Source organism: Labeo rohita, chromosome 7 (assembly GCF_022985175.1).
Source record: "Labeo rohita strain BAU-BD-2019 chromosome 7, IGBB_LRoh.1.0, whole genome shotgun sequence".
Taxonomy (NCBI): Eukaryota; Metazoa; Chordata; class Actinopteri; order Cypriniformes; family Cyprinidae; genus Labeo; species Labeo rohita.
Genome location: NC_066875.1, coordinates 53,573,290 through 53,592,723, shown reverse-complemented (window position 1 = coordinate 53,592,723; position 19,434 = coordinate 53,573,290). Strand labels below are relative to the sequence as shown.

General features: G+C 43.4%; 1 protein-coding gene across 3 annotated transcripts in view; it reads left to right on the top strand.

Annotated features, from left to right (window-relative positions):
• Window positions 1–19,207, top strand: part of LOC127168714 (protein mono-ADP-ribosyltransferase PARP14) — a 30,950-nt gene extending 11,743 nt beyond the window's left edge. Inside the window, exons 3-15 of one of the 3 annotated variants that reach the window (XM_051115759.1) lie at window positions 318–1,826; window positions 2,024–2,257; window positions 2,373–2,594; window positions 2,676–2,733; window positions 3,066–3,212; window positions 3,311–3,370; window positions 6,111–6,287; window positions 6,769–6,951; window positions 7,060–7,490; window positions 15,801–16,038; window positions 16,263–16,318; window positions 16,597–16,774; window positions 17,910–19,207. In XM_051115759.1, the coding sequence (XP_050971716.1) occupies window positions 318–1,826; window positions 2,024–2,257; window positions 2,373–2,594; window positions 2,676–2,733; window positions 3,066–3,212; window positions 3,311–3,370; window positions 6,111–6,287; window positions 6,769–6,951; window positions 7,060–7,490; window positions 15,801–16,038; window positions 16,263–16,318; window positions 16,597–16,774; window positions 17,910–18,187 (3,771 nt within the window). In that variant the 3' untranslated portion in view covers window positions 18,188–19,207. Of the gene's footprint in view, window positions 1–317; window positions 1,827–2,023; window positions 2,258–2,372; window positions 2,595–2,675; window positions 2,734–3,065; window positions 3,213–3,310; window positions 3,371–6,110; window positions 6,288–6,768; window positions 6,952–7,059; window positions 7,491–15,800; window positions 16,039–16,181; window positions 16,319–16,596; window positions 16,775–17,909 lie in introns of all 3 variants that reach the window. The other 2 variants (XM_051115758.1, XM_051115757.1) reach the window with 2 other exon arrangements.
• The last annotated feature ends 227 nt before the right edge of the window (window positions 19,208–19,434 follow it).

Sequence of the window (19,434 nt, the reverse complement as noted above, 5' to 3'; positions counted from 1 at the left end):
GGTGAGAGCGACATCCGGTGGTGAGCAGTCCGCTGAACACCGACCAGATTCGTAACAGTTGCTACATTTTACTTTTGTTGATCCTGTACACAAACCACAATTCGTTAAAACCACAATTTTTATATCTGTTGCTGAGCCACAAACTGCTGGTAAAGCAGGTAAAAACTGAATTAGATTAGACTACAAAGAAGGGTCCTGATTGTTAAGCCCTGATAAATAAATTTTACTTGTCTTGCAGTTCCTTGCTTCCTTGCTAAGCATTTTGTATATTGAATTTATTTATTTATTTATTTATTCCTTCCTTCCTTCCTTCCCAGAAATATGCAAGTGCTAAAAGTGTGGAGAAGGTTTTTAAACTGGACCATTACCTACTACGCTACATCAGTGAATGTAAAAAAGCAAATTCACACTTGAACAAAGTTCTTTCTGCACTCTCCTGCACCTTCGAGATCAATATTGAGTCTGAAGAGCTGGTGGTGGTGAGAGACCAGGCTGCTGAAGATGTTCATCTCCAGAAGGAATGGGAATTTTTGGTACAAAACATGTTTGAGAATTTAAAGTCATGCTATACCATCCACTTTGAGGTTGATAGGGACAAATCTGCGATTCTGAAAAAAAACTGTGTCCTCCAAAGTGAGAACCTAAAAATCTATTATGAAGATTTTTCATGCTTAACTGTTGTGGTCGGAGAAAAACAAGAAGTGGAGAAAAATGTAAAATTTCTAAGTGGCTTGCAGGACAAACAACAGATTCAACAAGAGTGTCGCATATCTGAGAAACAATTTAACCTCATCAAGGAGCATTTTGAGCTGTACATAAAGACTTATTTACCGGCATTGAAGATCACACAGGAACATGCAGGTGTTCTCCTTCTGAAGGGTCCCGAGAAAGAAGTCCATGAAGGTGAAAAAGAGCTTTTAAAATTAGCAGAAGGAATCAAAGAGAAGAGGATCCCATCACATCATGCTCTTATGACCTTCTTGGAATCAAGTGGTTGCATACAGTACTTTCAAAACCGATTTCAGCAGAGCCTCCGCAGCCCAGTTATACTCGAGACTTCAGGTTCAGATCTTCTTCTGTTGAGTCTGTCTGATGGAGCTCTAGAGGAGGCGGCTGCTGCCGTGCAGAGAGACGTGTGTTTGGAGACTGTGCGCCTGGAAGACACTCATATATCATCTGCGTTTACTAAACTGAAGGAGGATTTGAGTGAAGCCACCAGGCAGGCCAATTGTAAATGTGTTAAAGTGGAGCTTAAATACCTGGATGAATCAGGTTTTAAACCCAAAGTGCAACTGGTGGGCTACACTACTGAAGTTAATACACTGAAGAACATTGTACTGCAATACAAAAGAAACCATCAGAACCATCATGTCTCACTGACTCTTCCCAGGCCAGAAATGGCAGAGCACTTCTCTGAGATCCTGGCAATGGCCGGCGTGAAGAAGAGCAGTGTAGTAATAAAGCCAACATGTTCACCTTCCCCATGCGTCCACCTCACAGGACCTCTCTGTGAAGTGGAGGATTTGAAGGACAGCCTTAAGTCATTTCTTCAGAGTCATGCCACAAAACGATTTGAAGTTAAAGGACCTGGAGTTCAACAGTTTTTTCAAGGTGAAGGTGCAGAGACTTTGAAATTTGGAAGGAGGTCTTCTGCGGTTTTGATACTGCCCATCGATGAAGAGCATAAAATATCCAAATACACAAGCTATATCAGTCTCCAGAGCCTACCATTTACTGCACCTTCCCAAGACGTTCTGGACTTCATGGATTCAATGGACAATGAGATACACATTAAAGTTGTGGTTGGAAGACTTGAGCAACAACAGGTAAGGCTGACAAACTTATGCTTATTTCAGATTACTTTGCTGATAAGAGATACTCCACCCAAAAATGAAAATCCAGATAAATATAACTTTCTTTCTTCAGATGAACATAAATAAAGATTTAGTAAAATAGACCAGTATTTATGTTATACCTCTCAAGCAGCACTATTGAGTAATTTTTATGATTTGCATTGATACAGGCAGATGTGTTTGTTGCTCCAATGATCCAAACAAACATGACCTCAACCTTGATTGGATCATCCCTGTTGAATAAAGCAGGACAGCAGCTTCAAAATAACTTCAACAATGCCAAGGGATGTCACACTCTTATGCCTGGAGAAGTGCTGGAGGTGGACGCGACACCAGCGTTGGGATGCTCCAAGGTTTTCTTCATAGAATCTGCACCAAAAGGAAATAAGCTCATCAGTGAAAAAGTATGACAATAAAACAGGCTTGAATGTGTGTTTTGATAAGATTTAATGGATGGGAAAATTGTAGTTTTTCCATTGGATCTATAATGTTAATTTTGATGTCTTAATCTTGTCTTAGGCACTTCGCTCTGGACTTGGCCAAGTTTTTGAGCTATGTGAGCAAAACTCTTGGGGTTCGGTTGCATTGCCAATAATTGGACCCGGCATAGTGCTGTCAATGTCTGTCAAAGGCTCGGTTAATATTCTTACTCATGAGATCTGTGAATTTTTATCTGGACCCACTGGTCATCTGCACACCATTTATATCCCAATAATGTCTAATTACCCTCAATCTGAAGAGGTAAGCTAACATACATACTCTATGCAATAAGGTTTATTGCGGTGATGTTTATTCCTAACCTTATTTTTAAATATTTTGCAGATGTTCCAGAGAGTGTGTGGGAAGCTGAATGCAAAAATGGTGGATGACAGAGGGCAAGGCAAGATTTAAGAAATATTTATTATATTCATTGGCCTTGTTATTTTGTACAGAAGTAGAGCATGCTCACTTACAGGTCAGCTATAATAACTTCTAAACATGCTATAGCGAATTGTGACACTATAACACAGTCATGTCATATACATGATGCTGTATTAAAAATGTTAAATTAGTCAATAAGAATCAAATGTCAGAATGACACTCATAATACGTTTTATTGGGAAAAAAGAACTTGTCCACACAAGGGATTTATTGTGGCATTGGAAAATCCCAAACTTGTCCAAACCTGCCAAGGTTTCTTACATATGTACTCATCTTTCACTGTCACTACAGCTCTGTTTCACTCACTGACCTCTGACCTTGATGAGATCATCATGGCAGTAGGTGGGATTAAACTCCATCTAGTGTTTGGAGACATCACTAATGAGACTACTGATGCCATCGTGAACACCACTAACTTTGAGGACTTCCAGACAGCTGGTATTCACACAGATCTCTTAATAAAATAACCAAAACATTCTTGACACTATTTCGACCATAAGAATTTATTTTTTTTTTTTTTAACTTATTCATCACAGGAGTGTGTAAAGACATCCTTACTATGGCAGGCCCTCAAATCCAGGCTCAGCTAACAGGCGGTAAGAAAAATTAATTATAGCATATTTTATAAAATTAGCTTTTGATTTTAGCACATATATGACTATATTTTTGTCAAGTAAGTTCGAATACAGTATAAAATTCCTCTGTGTGCAATTATCTAAAAAATTTCGAGCAAAGTTTAGTAGAATTGATACATAGACCAATTTAATTTACTCTGGTATGGGATTATTTTTGTGCCAATAAGAATGAACGTAACTTTATAAAACTGAACGTAACTCTCCAAGAAACGATCAAAAATATGCCACTGCAAAAGAAGAAAAACACAATGAAAATGAAAAAATAAACTCAGTCGCACAAAATTAACATGCTCTTCAAATATGCTTCATTCTTTGTTAATGATTTTCAAAGAATCGTTTTCGCGAATCATGGATTCTGAATGCGTTGCCACAGCTTTCGCTTACGCTTCGCAAATTTTCGTTTGCTGTTTTGGCACAAACCTCTCGTGGGGGCGGGCTTAACAGCGATCTACTCTGATTGGCTAATGAGCTTTTGATGGACAGTTGCTCTCTGACCTGGAATCACAGACGGTGACGTCAGTGGCGCGCATATTGGAAAGTTGTTGCGGTGTGCAATACGTCGTGCTTTGTTTATAGAAACTATCAGAACTGTTGCACACTGTACATGAATAAAACTTTTATCGATGTTATTGATTAACGTTACTTTAGCAACACAAACTTACTTCAAGCTGCCCTGAGGGACAAGCTGAGGTGGAAGATGATGCCGCTCCGTGTCTCTCCTGGGAGCTCATCTTTAGAAACTAAGAGACGACCGTAGGTGAAATACTAATAACATTAATACTTAATATAAACAAAGCACGACGTATTGCACACCGCAATATGCGCGCCACTGACGTCACCGTCTGTGATTCCAGGTCAGAGAGCAACTGTCCATCAAAAGCTCATTAGCCAATCAGAGTAGATCGCTGTTAAGCCCGCCCCCACGAGAGGTTTGTGCCAAAACAGCAAACGAAAATTTGCGAAGCGTAAGCGAAAGCTGTGGCAACGCATTCAGAATCCATGATTCGCGAAAACGATTCTTTGAAAATCATTAACAAAGAATGAAGCATATTTGAAGAGCATGTTAAATTCGTTCGACTGAGTTCATTTTTTCATTTTCATTGTGTTTTTCTTCTTTTGCAATGGCATATTTTTGATCGTTTCTTGGAAAGTTACGTTCAGTTTTACAAAGTTACGTTCATTCTTATTGGCACAAAAATAATCCCATACTCTGGAAGCCATTTTTTTCTGAAAATATTGTACAGCCGTACAATCGTGTGCCAGAAGGGAGACTGTTGTGCATTGTTTACAGCGACCGGAGAGTCGCAGTGCAACAAATCACCAGCAGCTTTAATAGTGGTGACCAAGCCAATGTGTTACAGCACACAGTCCATCACACCTTCTGCATATGGGCCTGTGTAGCCCAGAGGACGTGCTAACTGAAAATCGTCTGTCATTGACTAAATATTTTTTATCAATGAAAGAAAAATCTGAAGGCCGTCCGTCACTTTAACAGATTACACTGAGGGTGATCTATTGCAGGGGTGCCCAACCCTGTTCCTGTAGATCTACCTTCCTGCAGAGTTCAGTTCCAACCCTGATCAAACACACCTGTCTGTAATTATCAAGCGCTCCTTCAGATTCTAATTAATTGGTTCAGCTGTGTTTGATCAGGGTTGAAGCTGAACTCTGCGGGAAGGTAGACTCTAGGAACAGAGTTGAGCACCCCTGATCTATTGTAATTTCCACCTGTCCAGTTGGTGGCGAGTGCGCTCCAGTGTAGCAGCACAGCAATGGATCCAGAACCAAAACGAAACTGTCACGACTGTTTCGCTACGCGTTTCATTACACACAGGCGAGTACCCAGAAGCTACAACAATTTATCACGCCACTTTAAAGAGTATTTATTGCTTGATTTTCCTAAAAAATTGGACAGAATTTGAAATCTGAGACTTTGTTTCATATCAAAAGCAACACAATGCTTAGCCTATTGCGATTTATTGGATGGTAGATGCACATGTATTGTTCATTCATCATCTGAAAACAGCATTGACCAGAGGATTGACTGGGATTCGTGAATCATTATTGGTTCATAAAAATTAGAATATATTAAAATCGCTGTTACTATGGGGTGTGGTGTTGAACATGAAAAGTTATACAGTCTCATCTGTTCATCTGTTCTCTTTACAATAAATGCATAAACCTATATTGTCCTGTAGGTTCATAATTAAAAATGAAAATGTCAACAAAAACAAAAGAAAAAATTAAATGTGTTTTTATAATTCAAATATGAAAATTAAAATGATGGGTAATCATAGATTATGACGGAATTTTTATGACCCTGTCCATCAAAATGACAGACAATGTTAAAGTCTAGCGTGTAGCCGAAGACCTATAGCCATGTCCACATGCTAACTGCACATCATCGGCAACAACACATGAAATGGGCCCAAGATCATTGAGATCGGAGTGTGGCTATGGTTCCTGGATGCAGTGTTGGGTGGACACAAGCCAGTTATTCAGTGGGCGATGTTTTCTTTAGGTCCCATTTCCCAGTAGCACAGTTCCTGATAGTTTTCAGCTATCTGAACATTCATAGAAATTGTGTTCCTTGCCAGTAATGGGCATTACCAACAGGATATGCAATGCACCACCTCATCTGTGTATACCAATGTATAATGTGTGATCTTACTCTATCCCCTTATATATATATCCTCTCTAGCTTGGGTAGCAAGTGGGCAGATCTTTACAACCCTGCCAGGATACTTCCCATGTAAGACAATCATGCATGTATGTGGAGAGAGTGACCCTGCTGTTATCAAAACCTTGGCAAAAAAAATAGTGGTTCAATGTGAGAGGGGCCGCTACAGGTCTGTGGCCATTCCTGCAATCTGTGCTGGTCAGTGGCTTCTTTATTACTTACCTATTCTGACCTTTAAACACATTTTAAGATAAGATTTTGTCAAGCCAAAATGATGCTTGTCTAACAAACTTTTTAATCTAGTTGAATTAAGATTAGAATCTTACCTAATTCTGCTCTTCATTTCCATGATTGGAATCTCCTCAAATTAATATATGAAATTTCATAATAATACATTTCATAACAAACCCAAATATCCTATCTGGATGGATTTGTCAGAAAATGTGTAAGTTAGTAATTTTCAGATCCATAATCAAATGCAAAAATAGTCCATTTGGTCCACTTACCCTGGCTTTGGTGCTTTGCTCAAGGGCTCTTCAATCATGGCTATTGAATGTGGAAGAGAGGAGTGTATTTAGTTTTCATCCAAGTATAATTGCTTAGTATCTAATTTAAAACATAAATGAATGAAATTGGCATCATAAATGTGAGATGTAAGGTGAATTTGTGGACTTTCCAGGACAAGGAGGTTTGGACCCCAGTGTGGTGGCCAAGTCCATTCTAGAAGGAATAAAGAATGGTATACAAGGAGTGAATCTTCAACATCTCAAAAATATTCGCATCATTCTGCTAAAGATAAATGTTTTCCTGAAGTTCAAAGCAGTGGCACTGCAAATCTTTGGTGTTGGGTCACTGCTGACAGGTGAGCATAAATCTATGAAAACAGATTCCATCTCATGCATTGTAAAATAGGTTTTACACTGTTTTCACAAGATGTTCATTGTCAATTATGCACTTTTACCTTCTTCAGCTCCTGCACCACTTGTACCTACCAGGGCAACTACTAGAGGGCGCAGTACAACCAGTAGCAGGGACAGGGCTTTAACTAGATCAAGCAGATCACATTCCTTACCGGGCAATATTGATTTGAGCTCTCTAGTGACATCTTTGCCTGACACAGAAAGCAGAGCTGCATTTCTAATCATTGGTCACACCAGTAATGATGTTTCTGATGCCTGTAGAGAACTTCAGTGGGCATATGACAGCCAGTGCTTCACTCACACTTTCTTTCCTGATGATATTAGACGCCTCACTCAAGATGAACTGGACCAGCTGCTCTATAAAGTGAATTCACTAAACCTGCAGTTGGATACAAGCAGCTCTGACAGATGGGTAGTAAAAGGGCTGAAGGATGGAGTGAATGAGGTGGTTGGACTGATACAAGATGCTCTTCGCAGACAGGTAAGAAAGACAACGGGTTACGTTCTAGACATTCACCTGAGCATGTAATGCATATAATTTGCATTTAACATAAGTAAATATAATGCATATAAAATTAAATATAATTGTGAGCTAATCACCAAAGCATATAATGCATATAGTTTGCATTTAAAACAATTAAATATAACAGGTATAATTACATATCATTTTGAGCCAATTACTTGAGCATAATTTGCATTCAATATATTTAAATATATAATTACATTTTTAGCTAATCACCTGAGTATATAACAAATACTGTATAATTTGTATTAATTATAATAAATATTTGTTTTTGTGGTTTATATGTTGCATTAAAAATACAAATCACTAACTTACTACAAATAAATATTGCATTTCATCATGTTTATTTGCAAAATACTTTAGTCAGAATGCAAGGTAAGGTAAACAGTAACAGAATTAAGTCCAATCAGGCAATCAAAATAAAACAGCTATCCAACTATCAGTAATCCAATAATGCAGGCACAATGGTGTAAAGTGGAGTTTGGTTTTTGTTTCTTGTTCTTTGTTTTCATGTTCATGTTTTTGTATTCGGGTTTATTCTGACATCCTTAACTTCGATAATGCTTACAAATGTGTTTTTAGAACAGTAAAAGTGTTTTTACTGTAGTCGCAATGTTATATTGAGTCACATAATTTATCATACAACACTGATAAAAGCATATATAACCCCACTTTATTAGTATTTAAATAGTATATGTTTATGTTGAACATTATTCTTGTTCAGATGGTGCTGTATTAAGCAGTATATGAAACGTGTTTCTGTTGCTCATGAAAACACTTTTGAAAAGTCTCTGTATTTGACAAATATTGCATTTAATTCACTTCATCTGTGATAGAGCATGCAAACACCGTGAGAGCTTCACTAGCGAGAGCAGAAAGTGTCAGACTTGATGCCTCCATTTTCAACTCCACCCGCGACTGCTCTCGGCTACTCTCGTTGATCGCCATCTGTAGCCGTAGTTCAAGTCGAACACACCTGTTGTTTATCTTAGTCATGTGTCTTGTTTCTCATTGGTTGGTTCTTGTCATGTGAGCTTCATTGTTTGGTATAAATAGCCCTCATGTAGCTATGGTCTTTGGTTGTGTATGAATGTTGGTAACTTTGTGTTGGTGAGTTTATGTTTCTGTTCATACCTAGTCAAGTGCTCATGCTAAGTCAAGTCTGTTTCAAGTCAAGTCTTCATTTGTCTGTCTTCTGGATTTTACACTCTTTTCTAGTGGTGGGTAGAGCAAGGCTTCGTGAAACATTGAAACAGTCAGAAGCAAATGTGCTGAAGCTTCAAAACGATTTGAAACTCTATGGGTTACACCTAGTGGTAATTTTCAAGTATTGCACTGAAATAGCCTTAACAATGAATCAGTTCAGCGAATTGATGAATTACAACGTATATGTTGTGCCTGCTGTGTCACGTCAGTTGGAGTGGTTGGAGCACTCGACCAGCATGTTGTCAAAGGCTGTCACCTTAGGATTGAATCCTGGGTGAAGCATGTATACAGTTATAATAAACATTTATAAGTTTTGTTTTTATTGTGCTGTTCTTGTAATGTATTGTAACTTCTGTCTGACAACTCATTGAATTCTTTGTGAATAAACGTCCCGGTTACTTATGTAACCTTGGTTCCCAGAGGGAACGAGACGCTGCGTCCGGAGAATGCTTTGGGAACGCCTTTGGCGGAACCACGCTCTGAATGAATGTGTAATCTAACCAATGAGAAAGCGGGACGTCACGGGCGGGTGACGTCATCGACCAGGAAGCATAAAAGCATGTGCGAAGCCGGCCGGCGTCAGCTTCGTGGATGAAGCGAGCGCTCGGCAGGGATGCCGGAAGGATGGACCGAGACGCAGCGTCTCGTTCCCTCGGGGAACCAAGGTTACATAAGTAACCGGGACGTTCCCCTTCAGGAACTCAAGCTGCGTCCGGAGAACGCTTTGGGAACGAGATGCCCACGCCACCAGACTTCCAAATCCCTGCCTAGTGGAAGAGCTAGGGCAGGAGGACAGAAGAGCCGGGAGTGGCTCGGACATCAAGGTTGTAAAACCTTACAAAGGTGAGGGGCGTGGACCATCCCGCAGCATTACAGATGTCCTGTATTGGGACACCTGCAGAAAAGGCCTTAGAGGTGCCCAAAGCGCGTGTTGAATCAGCCTTAACCCCCAAAGGTGAGGGGAGGTCAGAGGACTCGTAAGCCGTAGATATAGCATCTACAATCCATCTACTCAAAGTTTCTTTTGAAGCAGGAGACCCCTTCTTAGGGGGGCCATAGCAGACGAACAGCTGTTCCGATTTACGCCACAGGGCAGCTCTGTGGACATAGGCATCTAAGGCACGTACAGGGTACATACAATTTAGCTTCTGCTGGCCAGGCTCCCGAAAGGGAGGAGGACAAAAGGCCTGGAGCACAACCGGCTGTGGTGGGTGGGTGGGTGGGGACCTTAGGGACATACCCTGGTCTACGGTAAAGAAAGGCTTTGATATTGCCTGGAGAAAACTCTAAATGAGAAGGGGCCACAGAAAGGGCCTGCAGGTCCCCAACCTGCTTAAGGGAAGTAAAAGCTAGTAAAAGCACAGTCTTAATAGTAAGAAATCGAACCGGGATTTCTTCTAAGGGCTCAAATGGAGGTTTACAAAGAGCCTCAAGCACCACAGCCAGATCCCAAGTGGGGACACGGGGTCGTGTCGGAGGCCTCAGCCTCAGTACACCGCGGAGGAAACGTATAACCAGGGGGTTCTTACCCACTGAAATACCATCAAGAGGGGCGTGGTAGGCCGAGATTGCCGCCACGTAGACCTTCAGGGTGGAGTGGGCTAACCCTGTGGAGAAACAAGCCTGCAAAAACTCCAGTACTGTACCAACCGGGCAGTTAGCTGGGTCTTGCTGGCACTCTCCACACCATGAAGTGAAAAGCTTCCACTTCAGGGCATATAGTTTCTTCGTAGAGGGAGCTCTGGATTGGAGGATGGTCTCCACAACCTCAGTTGAGAGACCGGAATCTATGAGTTGTGCCCCCTCAGGGGCCACACCCACAGCTTCCACAACTCCGGACGGGGGTGCAGGATGGTGCCCCCCGCCTGTGAGAGGAGATCCCTCCTGACGGGGATCTCCCAAGGAGAGCCGTCGAGGAGAGATATCAGGTCCGAGAACCATACTCGGCCCGGCCAGTACGGGGCTACTAATAGTAGGCTGACCCCGTCCCGGCGTACTCTTTCCAGAACTCCTGGGAGCAGAGCGATCGGGGGAAAGACGTACAGACGAAGCCTCGGCCACGTCTGTACCATAGCATCCAGCCCCAGGGGAGCTGGATGAACTAGAGAGAACCAGAGGGGACATTGTGCATTCTCCCTCGTGGCAAAGAGATCTAATTGGGCTCGCCCAAAGATCTCCCATATCTGCTTCACCACCTCTGGGTGAAGCATCCATTCCCCGGGCCTCGGCCCCTGTCTCGACAGGATGTCTGCTCCCACATTCAAATGCCCAGGAATGTGAACTGCTCGAAGGGAGAGGAGTTTGTCCTGGCACCACACAAGGATCTGGTGCGCCAGCTTGTATAAGGGGCGCGACCGCAGACCTCCCTGGTGGTTGATGTAATAAACCACCGCTGTGCTGTCGGTGCGAACCAGCACATGGTGATCTCTGAGGTCTGGGAGGAAGTACTTCAGCGCTCGAAATACGGCCAGCATCTCGAGGCAATTGATGTGCCAACTGAGATGACGACCCGTCCACAGACCTTGGGCGGGGCGACCACTCATGACCGCCCCCCACCCAGTGAGGGATGCATCTGTCGCTAGCGTCACGCGGCGGCAAGGAACTCCCAAAGTCGGGCCCTGAATTTTTGAAAAGCCTCGGGGTTTCCCCTCGGGGAGAACCCCTTTGATTTGAGCCACCACTGTAGGGGTCTCATGTACAGCAGGCCAAAAGGAATCACGTTGGACGCTGCTGCCATCAGACCCAATAGTTGTTGAAACTGTTTGACAGTGAGTGACCGGCCCTGCTTGACTCTCTTGACTGCGGTGAGGATCGACGCGATCCGAGCAGGGGACAAACGTGCCTGCATCGTGGTCGAATCCCACACCACGCCCAGATAAGTGGTCCTCTGTAATGGAGAAAGTACACTTTTCTTGGCATTCAGTCTTAACCCCAACATGTGGGCGAGAACGACATCTCGATGTCGAGCCGCTAAGTTCTCGGACGCTGCTAGTATCAGCCAGTCGTCGATATAGTTTAATATGCGAATGCCCTGAAGCCGAAGAGGGACCAGGGCAGCATCTACGCATTTCGTAAACGTGCGGGGTGAGAGTGCTAAGCCAAAGGGAAGAACCCGATACTGGTAAGCTTCGCCCCTGAAAGCGAACCTCAGGAACTTCCTGTGTTGAGGAAGGATGGAAACATGAAAGTACGCGTCTTTCAGGTCTATCATCACAAACCAGTCCTTGAACCTGATTTGTGACACTACTTGCTTGACTGTAAGCATTTTGAACTTCAGTTTCATAACTGAATGATTGAGGCGGCCCCCCATCCTTCTTTGGAACAATGAAGTACCGGCTGTAGAACCCGGACTCCCTTACGTGAGGAGGGACCACCTCGATGGCCTCCTTCCTCAGAAGGGTCTCTACTTCTTGCTCCATGACCAGAGCCTGCTTGGGGCCCACCAGAGTGGGAAAAACCCCGTTGAAAGGCGGCGGCGGAGCGCCGAACTGAATAGCATAACCTTTCTCTACAGTGCGCAGGACCCATGCAGACACATTTGGCAGTAGCTTCCACGCTGCTAAATAGTCTACTAAGGGAACCAGCCGCTCGAGGCTGGCCTCTGGAATTGAGTGAACTACTAGCTCGGAGACCTGTAACGGCGGACCGGCAGGAGACTGCCGAGCTAACTGTTCTAGAGACCCCCGAGGGGGTGTCGAGCACCCTGGTTCCGCTACGATCCCGGGCGGAGAAATCCGGGGCAGAAGCTCGTTGGAGGCCGTTGTGTCCTGTAACCCTGGCAGGAACAGCAAGCCGACCTCCCGAGGGCACCGAGGAGAAACGGACACCGTGTAATGCGGTGTGACTCGTTCCTCCCCGGTAGGGGCTGCTCGCCGGTCCTGGTCTGGCGTCAGGACCGCTTTGGGGCCTGGGCCCTCCGAGACTGAAGCACGACCCGCAGGTCGGGCCTCGCCTTGGAGGACCCCAGCCTAGAGTGCCACGGGTCTCGGTCCCTGGACGGGGGAGCGCGAGTCGCGACACTCAGTTTTTGTACTTGGCGGTACGAGGAGCTGGTACACGGGGACGGCTGCTCACGCCCAGCAGCCGTCGAGGCTAGAGAGCGGCGAGGGAGGAACCTCTGGAACGCCGCCGCCTGCTTGCGAGCCTCCTGGTACCTGCTGACGACAGAATCTACTGCGTCGCCAAACTGCGTCGCTTCAGCCAGAAGGCTGAAGCGGGGGCGTCCAGAAGGAAGACCCTGTCCTTCTTTTTCATGTCGGACAGGGTCAACCACAGATGCCTCTCCGCGGCCACCATGGCTGCCATAGACCGCCCTACTGCTCGGGCGGTCTCCTTGGTGGCACGGAGAGCTAAGTCTGCGGTCCTTTGGAGTTCCTCCAGATCTACTTTTTCGCCCTCAGCTAGCCCCTTCAGCAGGTCAGCTTGGTATGCTTGGAGCACTGACATAGTATGTAGACATGCCCCAGCTTGACCTGCTGCCGTGTACCCCTTACCCACAAGCGCTGAAGTTGTTCTTAGCGGCTTGGAGGGTAAGGTGGGAGCCTTCAATGACGATGCCCCGCTGGGAGACAGATAACTCGCAAGTGTCTGTTCCACACGGGGCATCGCCTTATAGGCTCGCTCATCGAGCCCCACCACATTTCCGTAATAATCTGAGGCGGGGACGAATAAGCGAGCTGAAAAGGGTCTTTCCCACGATCTCGAGATCTCTGCATGGAGATCGAGGAAGAATGGAAGGCTCCTCATTGGAGGTGGAGGCTTACTCCGCAGAAACCGCGCATCTAGCTTACTTCTCTGCGGAGTAGCTTTTACCTCGGCAGGCCAATCGATCTTTAACTTATCAACCGCACGAGTAACCACCTCCAATAACTCGTACTGCGGCGATTGAGGGAGTGGCTCCTCAATCGCACTCTCCAAGTCAACCTCCTCGGAGGAAGACAGGAGAAGAGAGGAGCCCGCTCCTTGGGAGGAAGTAGCCGCAGTGCGGGCTTCCGAACCCTCAGAACGGGCATCGGACCTGCCGGGTAAAGAAGGAGATAGGGGGTCACCCGTCTCCATTCCCTCCAACAGGTCCAGCTGCGAACCCCAGGAATGCAGTGCCCGCTCCGCCTCGACGGAAGCGGGACCAACACCCTGGGGAATGCTGGTGAAGGCTCCCTCCTCAAAGAGAGCCTTCCGGGAGCGGAGCACCCGCAAAGGAAGTGCTTCACAATGCGGGCAGTCAGTCCTCTCAAGGGCTGACATAGCATGCTCCGCTCCCAAGCAGACCATGCACATGCTGTGTGTATCCCCGCTTGTAATATATCTCTTACAAGGGGGAACACACAGCGTGAAACGCGGGCCCACTCTCACCACTCTTAACTAACTTTTTCTCCTTTCTCTTAGACATATCCTCAAAAGAAAAGCTGTGCTAACTTGCACAAAAAAACGGAGGATATCACAACACAAACACAGAGCGCTCCGCTGAAAGACAGAAGCTGACGCCGGCCGGCTTCGCACGTGCTTTTATGCTTCCTGGTCGATGACGTCACCCGCCCGTGACGTCCCGCTTTCTCATTGGTTAGATTACACATTCATTCAGAGCGTGGTTCCGCCAAGGGCGTTCCCAAAGCGTTCTCCGGACGCAGCTTGAGTTCCTGAAGGGGAATGTGTTATTTTGATCATGAAATATGAACATTAATAAAAGACATCGAACCACAACACGACATTTTTTACATCTAAAATTTTTTATTTCAAAATAATAATTGTTCTGCTTTGTGGTTCGAGATTTAGGTCTCGAAACACTTGAAATACCCCGATGTTTTGTTTCACCATAGTCACGTGACATGACTGTTTCAAATCACACTTCAGAGCAGTGTTTCGCAAAAATCTGCGCTTTGGCGTCTCGACACTCGAAAAGTCAGTTTCACGTCACCCATCCCTACTCTGTTCAATAAACTGCACTTGGGTTCTTCAACTCCCCTTTTACTGGACTGATCATTACAGAATACACAACCACAAAAAATGAACCCAGCAGTTGCACTTCTGCAGTTACGTCAAGGCCATTGGGCAATTGAGGATTATGTGACAGACTTTTGTGAACTGTGTGACCAGGTGACTTTGTGACATTGCCCTTAAGGACATTTTTCGTTTTGGATTAACAAAAGAACTATCATGTTTAAATGACACTACACTGCCTGTCCTGTCACAGCAAAGGGGGCCATACATAAAATTATTGCCTGTCCTGGCACAGCCAAAGGTCATTCATGAACTTACAGTTGGTGATGTCATGGCCATGGAGGTTCAGGAACCAAGACCATAGACCACAGACAAGTGGTCTATCCATGTCTCTGCTCCACCATGGATTCCATGGATTCCTGCTCTGCTGGCACCATCCTGCCTTCCTGCCCTGACTGCTCCACCATGGCTCCCTGCACTGCCGACTCTGCCCTGGCTCCATGCTCCTCTGGATCTACGGTTTCACTGTCTGCCTCTGTTCCAGGGACCGGGTCCACCATTGTTTCACTGTCTGCCACTGCTCCATAGCTCAGGTCCTCCAGTGTTTCGCTGTCTGCACTGTTGGCGGGACGTAACGTGGAGTTTGGGTTTTGTTTCTTGTTCTTTGTTTATGCTGGTCCTTAGATGGTCATGTTGCTGGTCAAGGACCAGCATAAACCAGCAAAGGACCAGCATAAACCAGCTAAGGGCTAGCATAAACCAGCAACGGACCAGCTTAAACCAGCACCAAAACCTACCTAACTAGCATCCCAGCATCAAAACCTACCTACCAGCATAAACTATTTGATAAATCCAAATGAAGGTCTTGAGGGTTTCTAGATCATACATGCAAAATTTGGTGTTAATTGGACAAACTGTGTAGGATGAGTTTGTACATTTAGTACATTTATAAATCGGCTCAAAATGGTGGAATAATTTTATGCATAGTGAAAATCTGAGATGTATGTTTTGTTACTCGCAAATACGTGATGGCTTATTACTTTATTATTATTATTATTATTATTATTATTATTATTATTATTATTTTAGCAAAGCCTAACTTTTTTTTTGTTTTAAACTCTTAAGGTAAGGGAGAAGGAACAGGCACTCCTCTTCACTCAAGTTACATGGTGCATTCTGGGACAATGGGGTGTTTGGCAGAAACTACCAAAAGAAGTCAATCATAAGCTTGAGAATGCAGATGTGAAAGATGGAATTGTGGACGCACAGGGTGTGAAATGGACTGTGGATTTACAAAAGATGGAGGCCAGAGCATGTGATTCAAGACAGGTGACCACTCTCAAACGACTGGAGAACATTTCAGGTGAGGGCCACTTTCATGATAGGAGAAAATATGATCTTAAATACATAAATCTAGACAAAATCTTTGTCTACTCATCTACATTTATAATGAAAATTGAAGCGCTCCTGATATTCAAACTAAATCCTCATTATTGTGCACATCAGATTTTGCTTTGCCAATTTACTGGGACAACATGAGTCAAAGTGAACCATTAAAGGTGACTGACCTAGATCTGTCATCAGCAGAGTACCGGAATGTGAAGGTGAACTTCAAGAGGACTGTCACAAAAACAGTGCTGAAGGTTTGACACCTAACACAATCAATAAAAAACATCCTGAAGGACAGAAACATATTTAAACATGCAAAAAGTTGTATTTTATGATTCCAGTCAGTCTACAATAAAGGCAGCAAACTCAGGTTAAATCAAGGGCTAGACTGGACTAAACATTGCTTAGTTACTGTACTGTGTTTTGATTTTGTATGGCAGTATAGTCATTACAGTTGCTTCTATACAAAGTAACAGATGTGAATATGAAGTCCCTAAAATATATTTATACTCAGCTTTTTGTATTTCCACAGATCCAGCGCATCCAGAACATTAATCTTCGGCGGTTATATGAGGTGCGTAAAAAAGAACTCGAGAACAAAAATGGTTCTATGGGAGCAGGAGAGAAGATCCTTTACCATGGCACATCAAAGGAATCCTGCACATCTATCATGAAGATGAACTTTAACCGCAGTCTTGCTGGGCAAAATGGTAATTGTGTTTTTTAAAGGTTCATTCATTTATAAAGTGGTACACCCAAAACTTTTTGGATTGTGTCACTATTTGTGGTTGATAGATATATTACCAAGTCCAATATATTTGTCTTTTTTTTTTGTTTTTTTTTTGGCCAATAAGAGTCTTTAGCAGGAGTGTTATTTTGACATTGATGAGAATCCAGTCCCTGTGTGCAGACAGACATAGGTGCATCTGAAACTGTATACTGTCTGAGTACATTTGAATTTTAACTAAAAGTTAAAAAGGATGTTGACACACTCACCATCCATTCGGCATTTCCGGTAGGGGGGCTCTGTCACACCCTCACACCACATGGACTTTTGTTTTCAGTCAGTTGTTTTCCCTTAGTTTGTTGTCATGGACACTCATTAGTTCAGCTGTGCACTAATCAATCATCTCATTATCACCACTACTTAAGTCCTGTTTTGTTTGAGCTCCACCATTGGGTCTCATAAATGCTATGGTTGTGTTGCCTGCTTGCTTGCTCGTAGTGGGATTTACCATTCAGATTATTAAAGACTGCAATTTGAAGAACTTCCTCATCATTGTGTGTTTCACAACCCCATTGTTACACTGTTTTTGAAATACTATGAATTCAGACATACTACTCGTTTGGCATGCTGTTTTCCACATACTAGTGGGGAAGTATTCAGTTTCAGATGCAGCAATACTCATTAATACGCCCTGTAAAATGAGCAGTTCCTGGTCTTTATTTGAGAATGTATGATTCCTAGAAAATATATGATTGCACAGACATTGAAGATTATGTAAATTCCTTACTTCCATTTTAATCTTTTTTTTTTCCAAAATACCATACTTTGATTATTGAACATACTGAGAAAGTTGCTATCTAAAGTATAAACATATATAACAAAAATATGACAAAAAACAGCAACATAAAAACAACATTGTAAAGTAAAAAAAAGTTCTGAAGGTTTTTCAGGTTTTTAACAGCAAGTCACAACTGAACATTGTTCTGTTGGGTGAACTTCCTCTTTATAGTTTAACATATTCCATATAGCCAACTGGTCATCATTTGATTGTCACATTGGTTGTTCAGTTTGCAGACTAATCCATTAAGTGATACTGATGACTTTTTATACCTTTCCAGCCACCATCTATGGTCAGGGGACCTACTTTGCTGTGAATGCCAGCTACTCTGCCAATCCTACCTATGCGGTTCCTGCAGCAGATGGGACTCAGTGCATGTTTGTGGCTTGTGTGCTTACGGGTTATCACACTCAGGGTCAGATGGACATGGTGATGCCCCCTGTTCGCCTTGCACAGGACCACTATGACAGTGTGGTGGATAATATGCAGAATCCCTCCATGTTTGTGGTTTTCCATGACTGCCAGGCTTATCCAGACTACCTCATCACATTCAAATGAATTTCAACAAAAAAACCAACCCTGTCTTGAGATTTATATGAAATGTTATTAGTTATATAGTTGATTTTACATTTAAATGTAATCATTTAGGGAATCATTTAGGGTTTGGTTTAGTTACCTCATACCTTTTTTTACACTTTATGCCACAACTAACTAGTGTGCAGTGAATATGTTTTAGTGACCAATATAATTCAGATAATGCAATTTAATGATAGCAAATAAAAATTAATGGTTTTAACAAAATCTTGAAATTCACAAGAACATATGAGCAGAAAATGTACAACATCAATTGACAAAGCTTTCTGTGGATTGTAAGTGGAACAGTGAAATTCTCCTGTGAATCACAGGAGATCACAGTTATAGACCAGGGTTAGACAATGTCGGCCCTGGAGTGCGGATATTCTGCAGAGTTTAGCTCCAACCCTGAAAAAAAAAACCTCACCTGCCTGTAGCCCTAGCAAAGCCACTAGATGGAAAGCGTGCAACCATTAGCCGAAAAAGCGTAATGGCTAAAGCTAATGCTTCCAGTTTGGAGGCGGATGGCGCAAAATGTGCCTTATTGTCTGCAATTCTGAAATGTACACAGCAGTGTTATCAAGAACAGGCTTGCTCTGCTGTGAGTGATGTGGGCCAAAGGGACAGGCAGGAGGAGGAGAGGAGTTTAATTGGTAAGGAATTTGATAACAGGGGCTCGCATGAAGGGGAAACAGAATAATCTAACCTGTTCTAATGCGTGTGCACGCCACGGGTGTAGAATACATAAACACTTCTTAATAAAACGAAAAGTCGTCCCTTGTGCTTTTTTGGCCATCAAGTGTGTTCACAGAGGTTTCCATGGGATAATGTGAATAATTTAAATATGACCAGACGTTTTGTTTTTTGTGAGTTTGCAAATATATTCAAATACTTAACTTTCTATATTAAAGATACCAGTACTGTAATTACTGTGTTAAAAAAAATCATAATTTATTAACCTGTTGTACACAGCATACTTATTTTTATTAAATGGAAATTACACTTTGACCTTTTAGCTTCTTTTCTTTGGGGGATATATACTTTAGGCTATACCTATGTGGTGGTGGGCCGCCTGGACCAAAAAAATGCCAGGGCCGATTTCAGCCCTGGGTCTGGCAGTACGTGGGAAAGGAGACCAGAAGCCGTTTTCTTTGAATGGATCTTAATGAAAGAAAGGCTTCACTTCGCTGAATAAAGAGCTTTTTAGAGGAAACGGCTTATTTAATGAATCA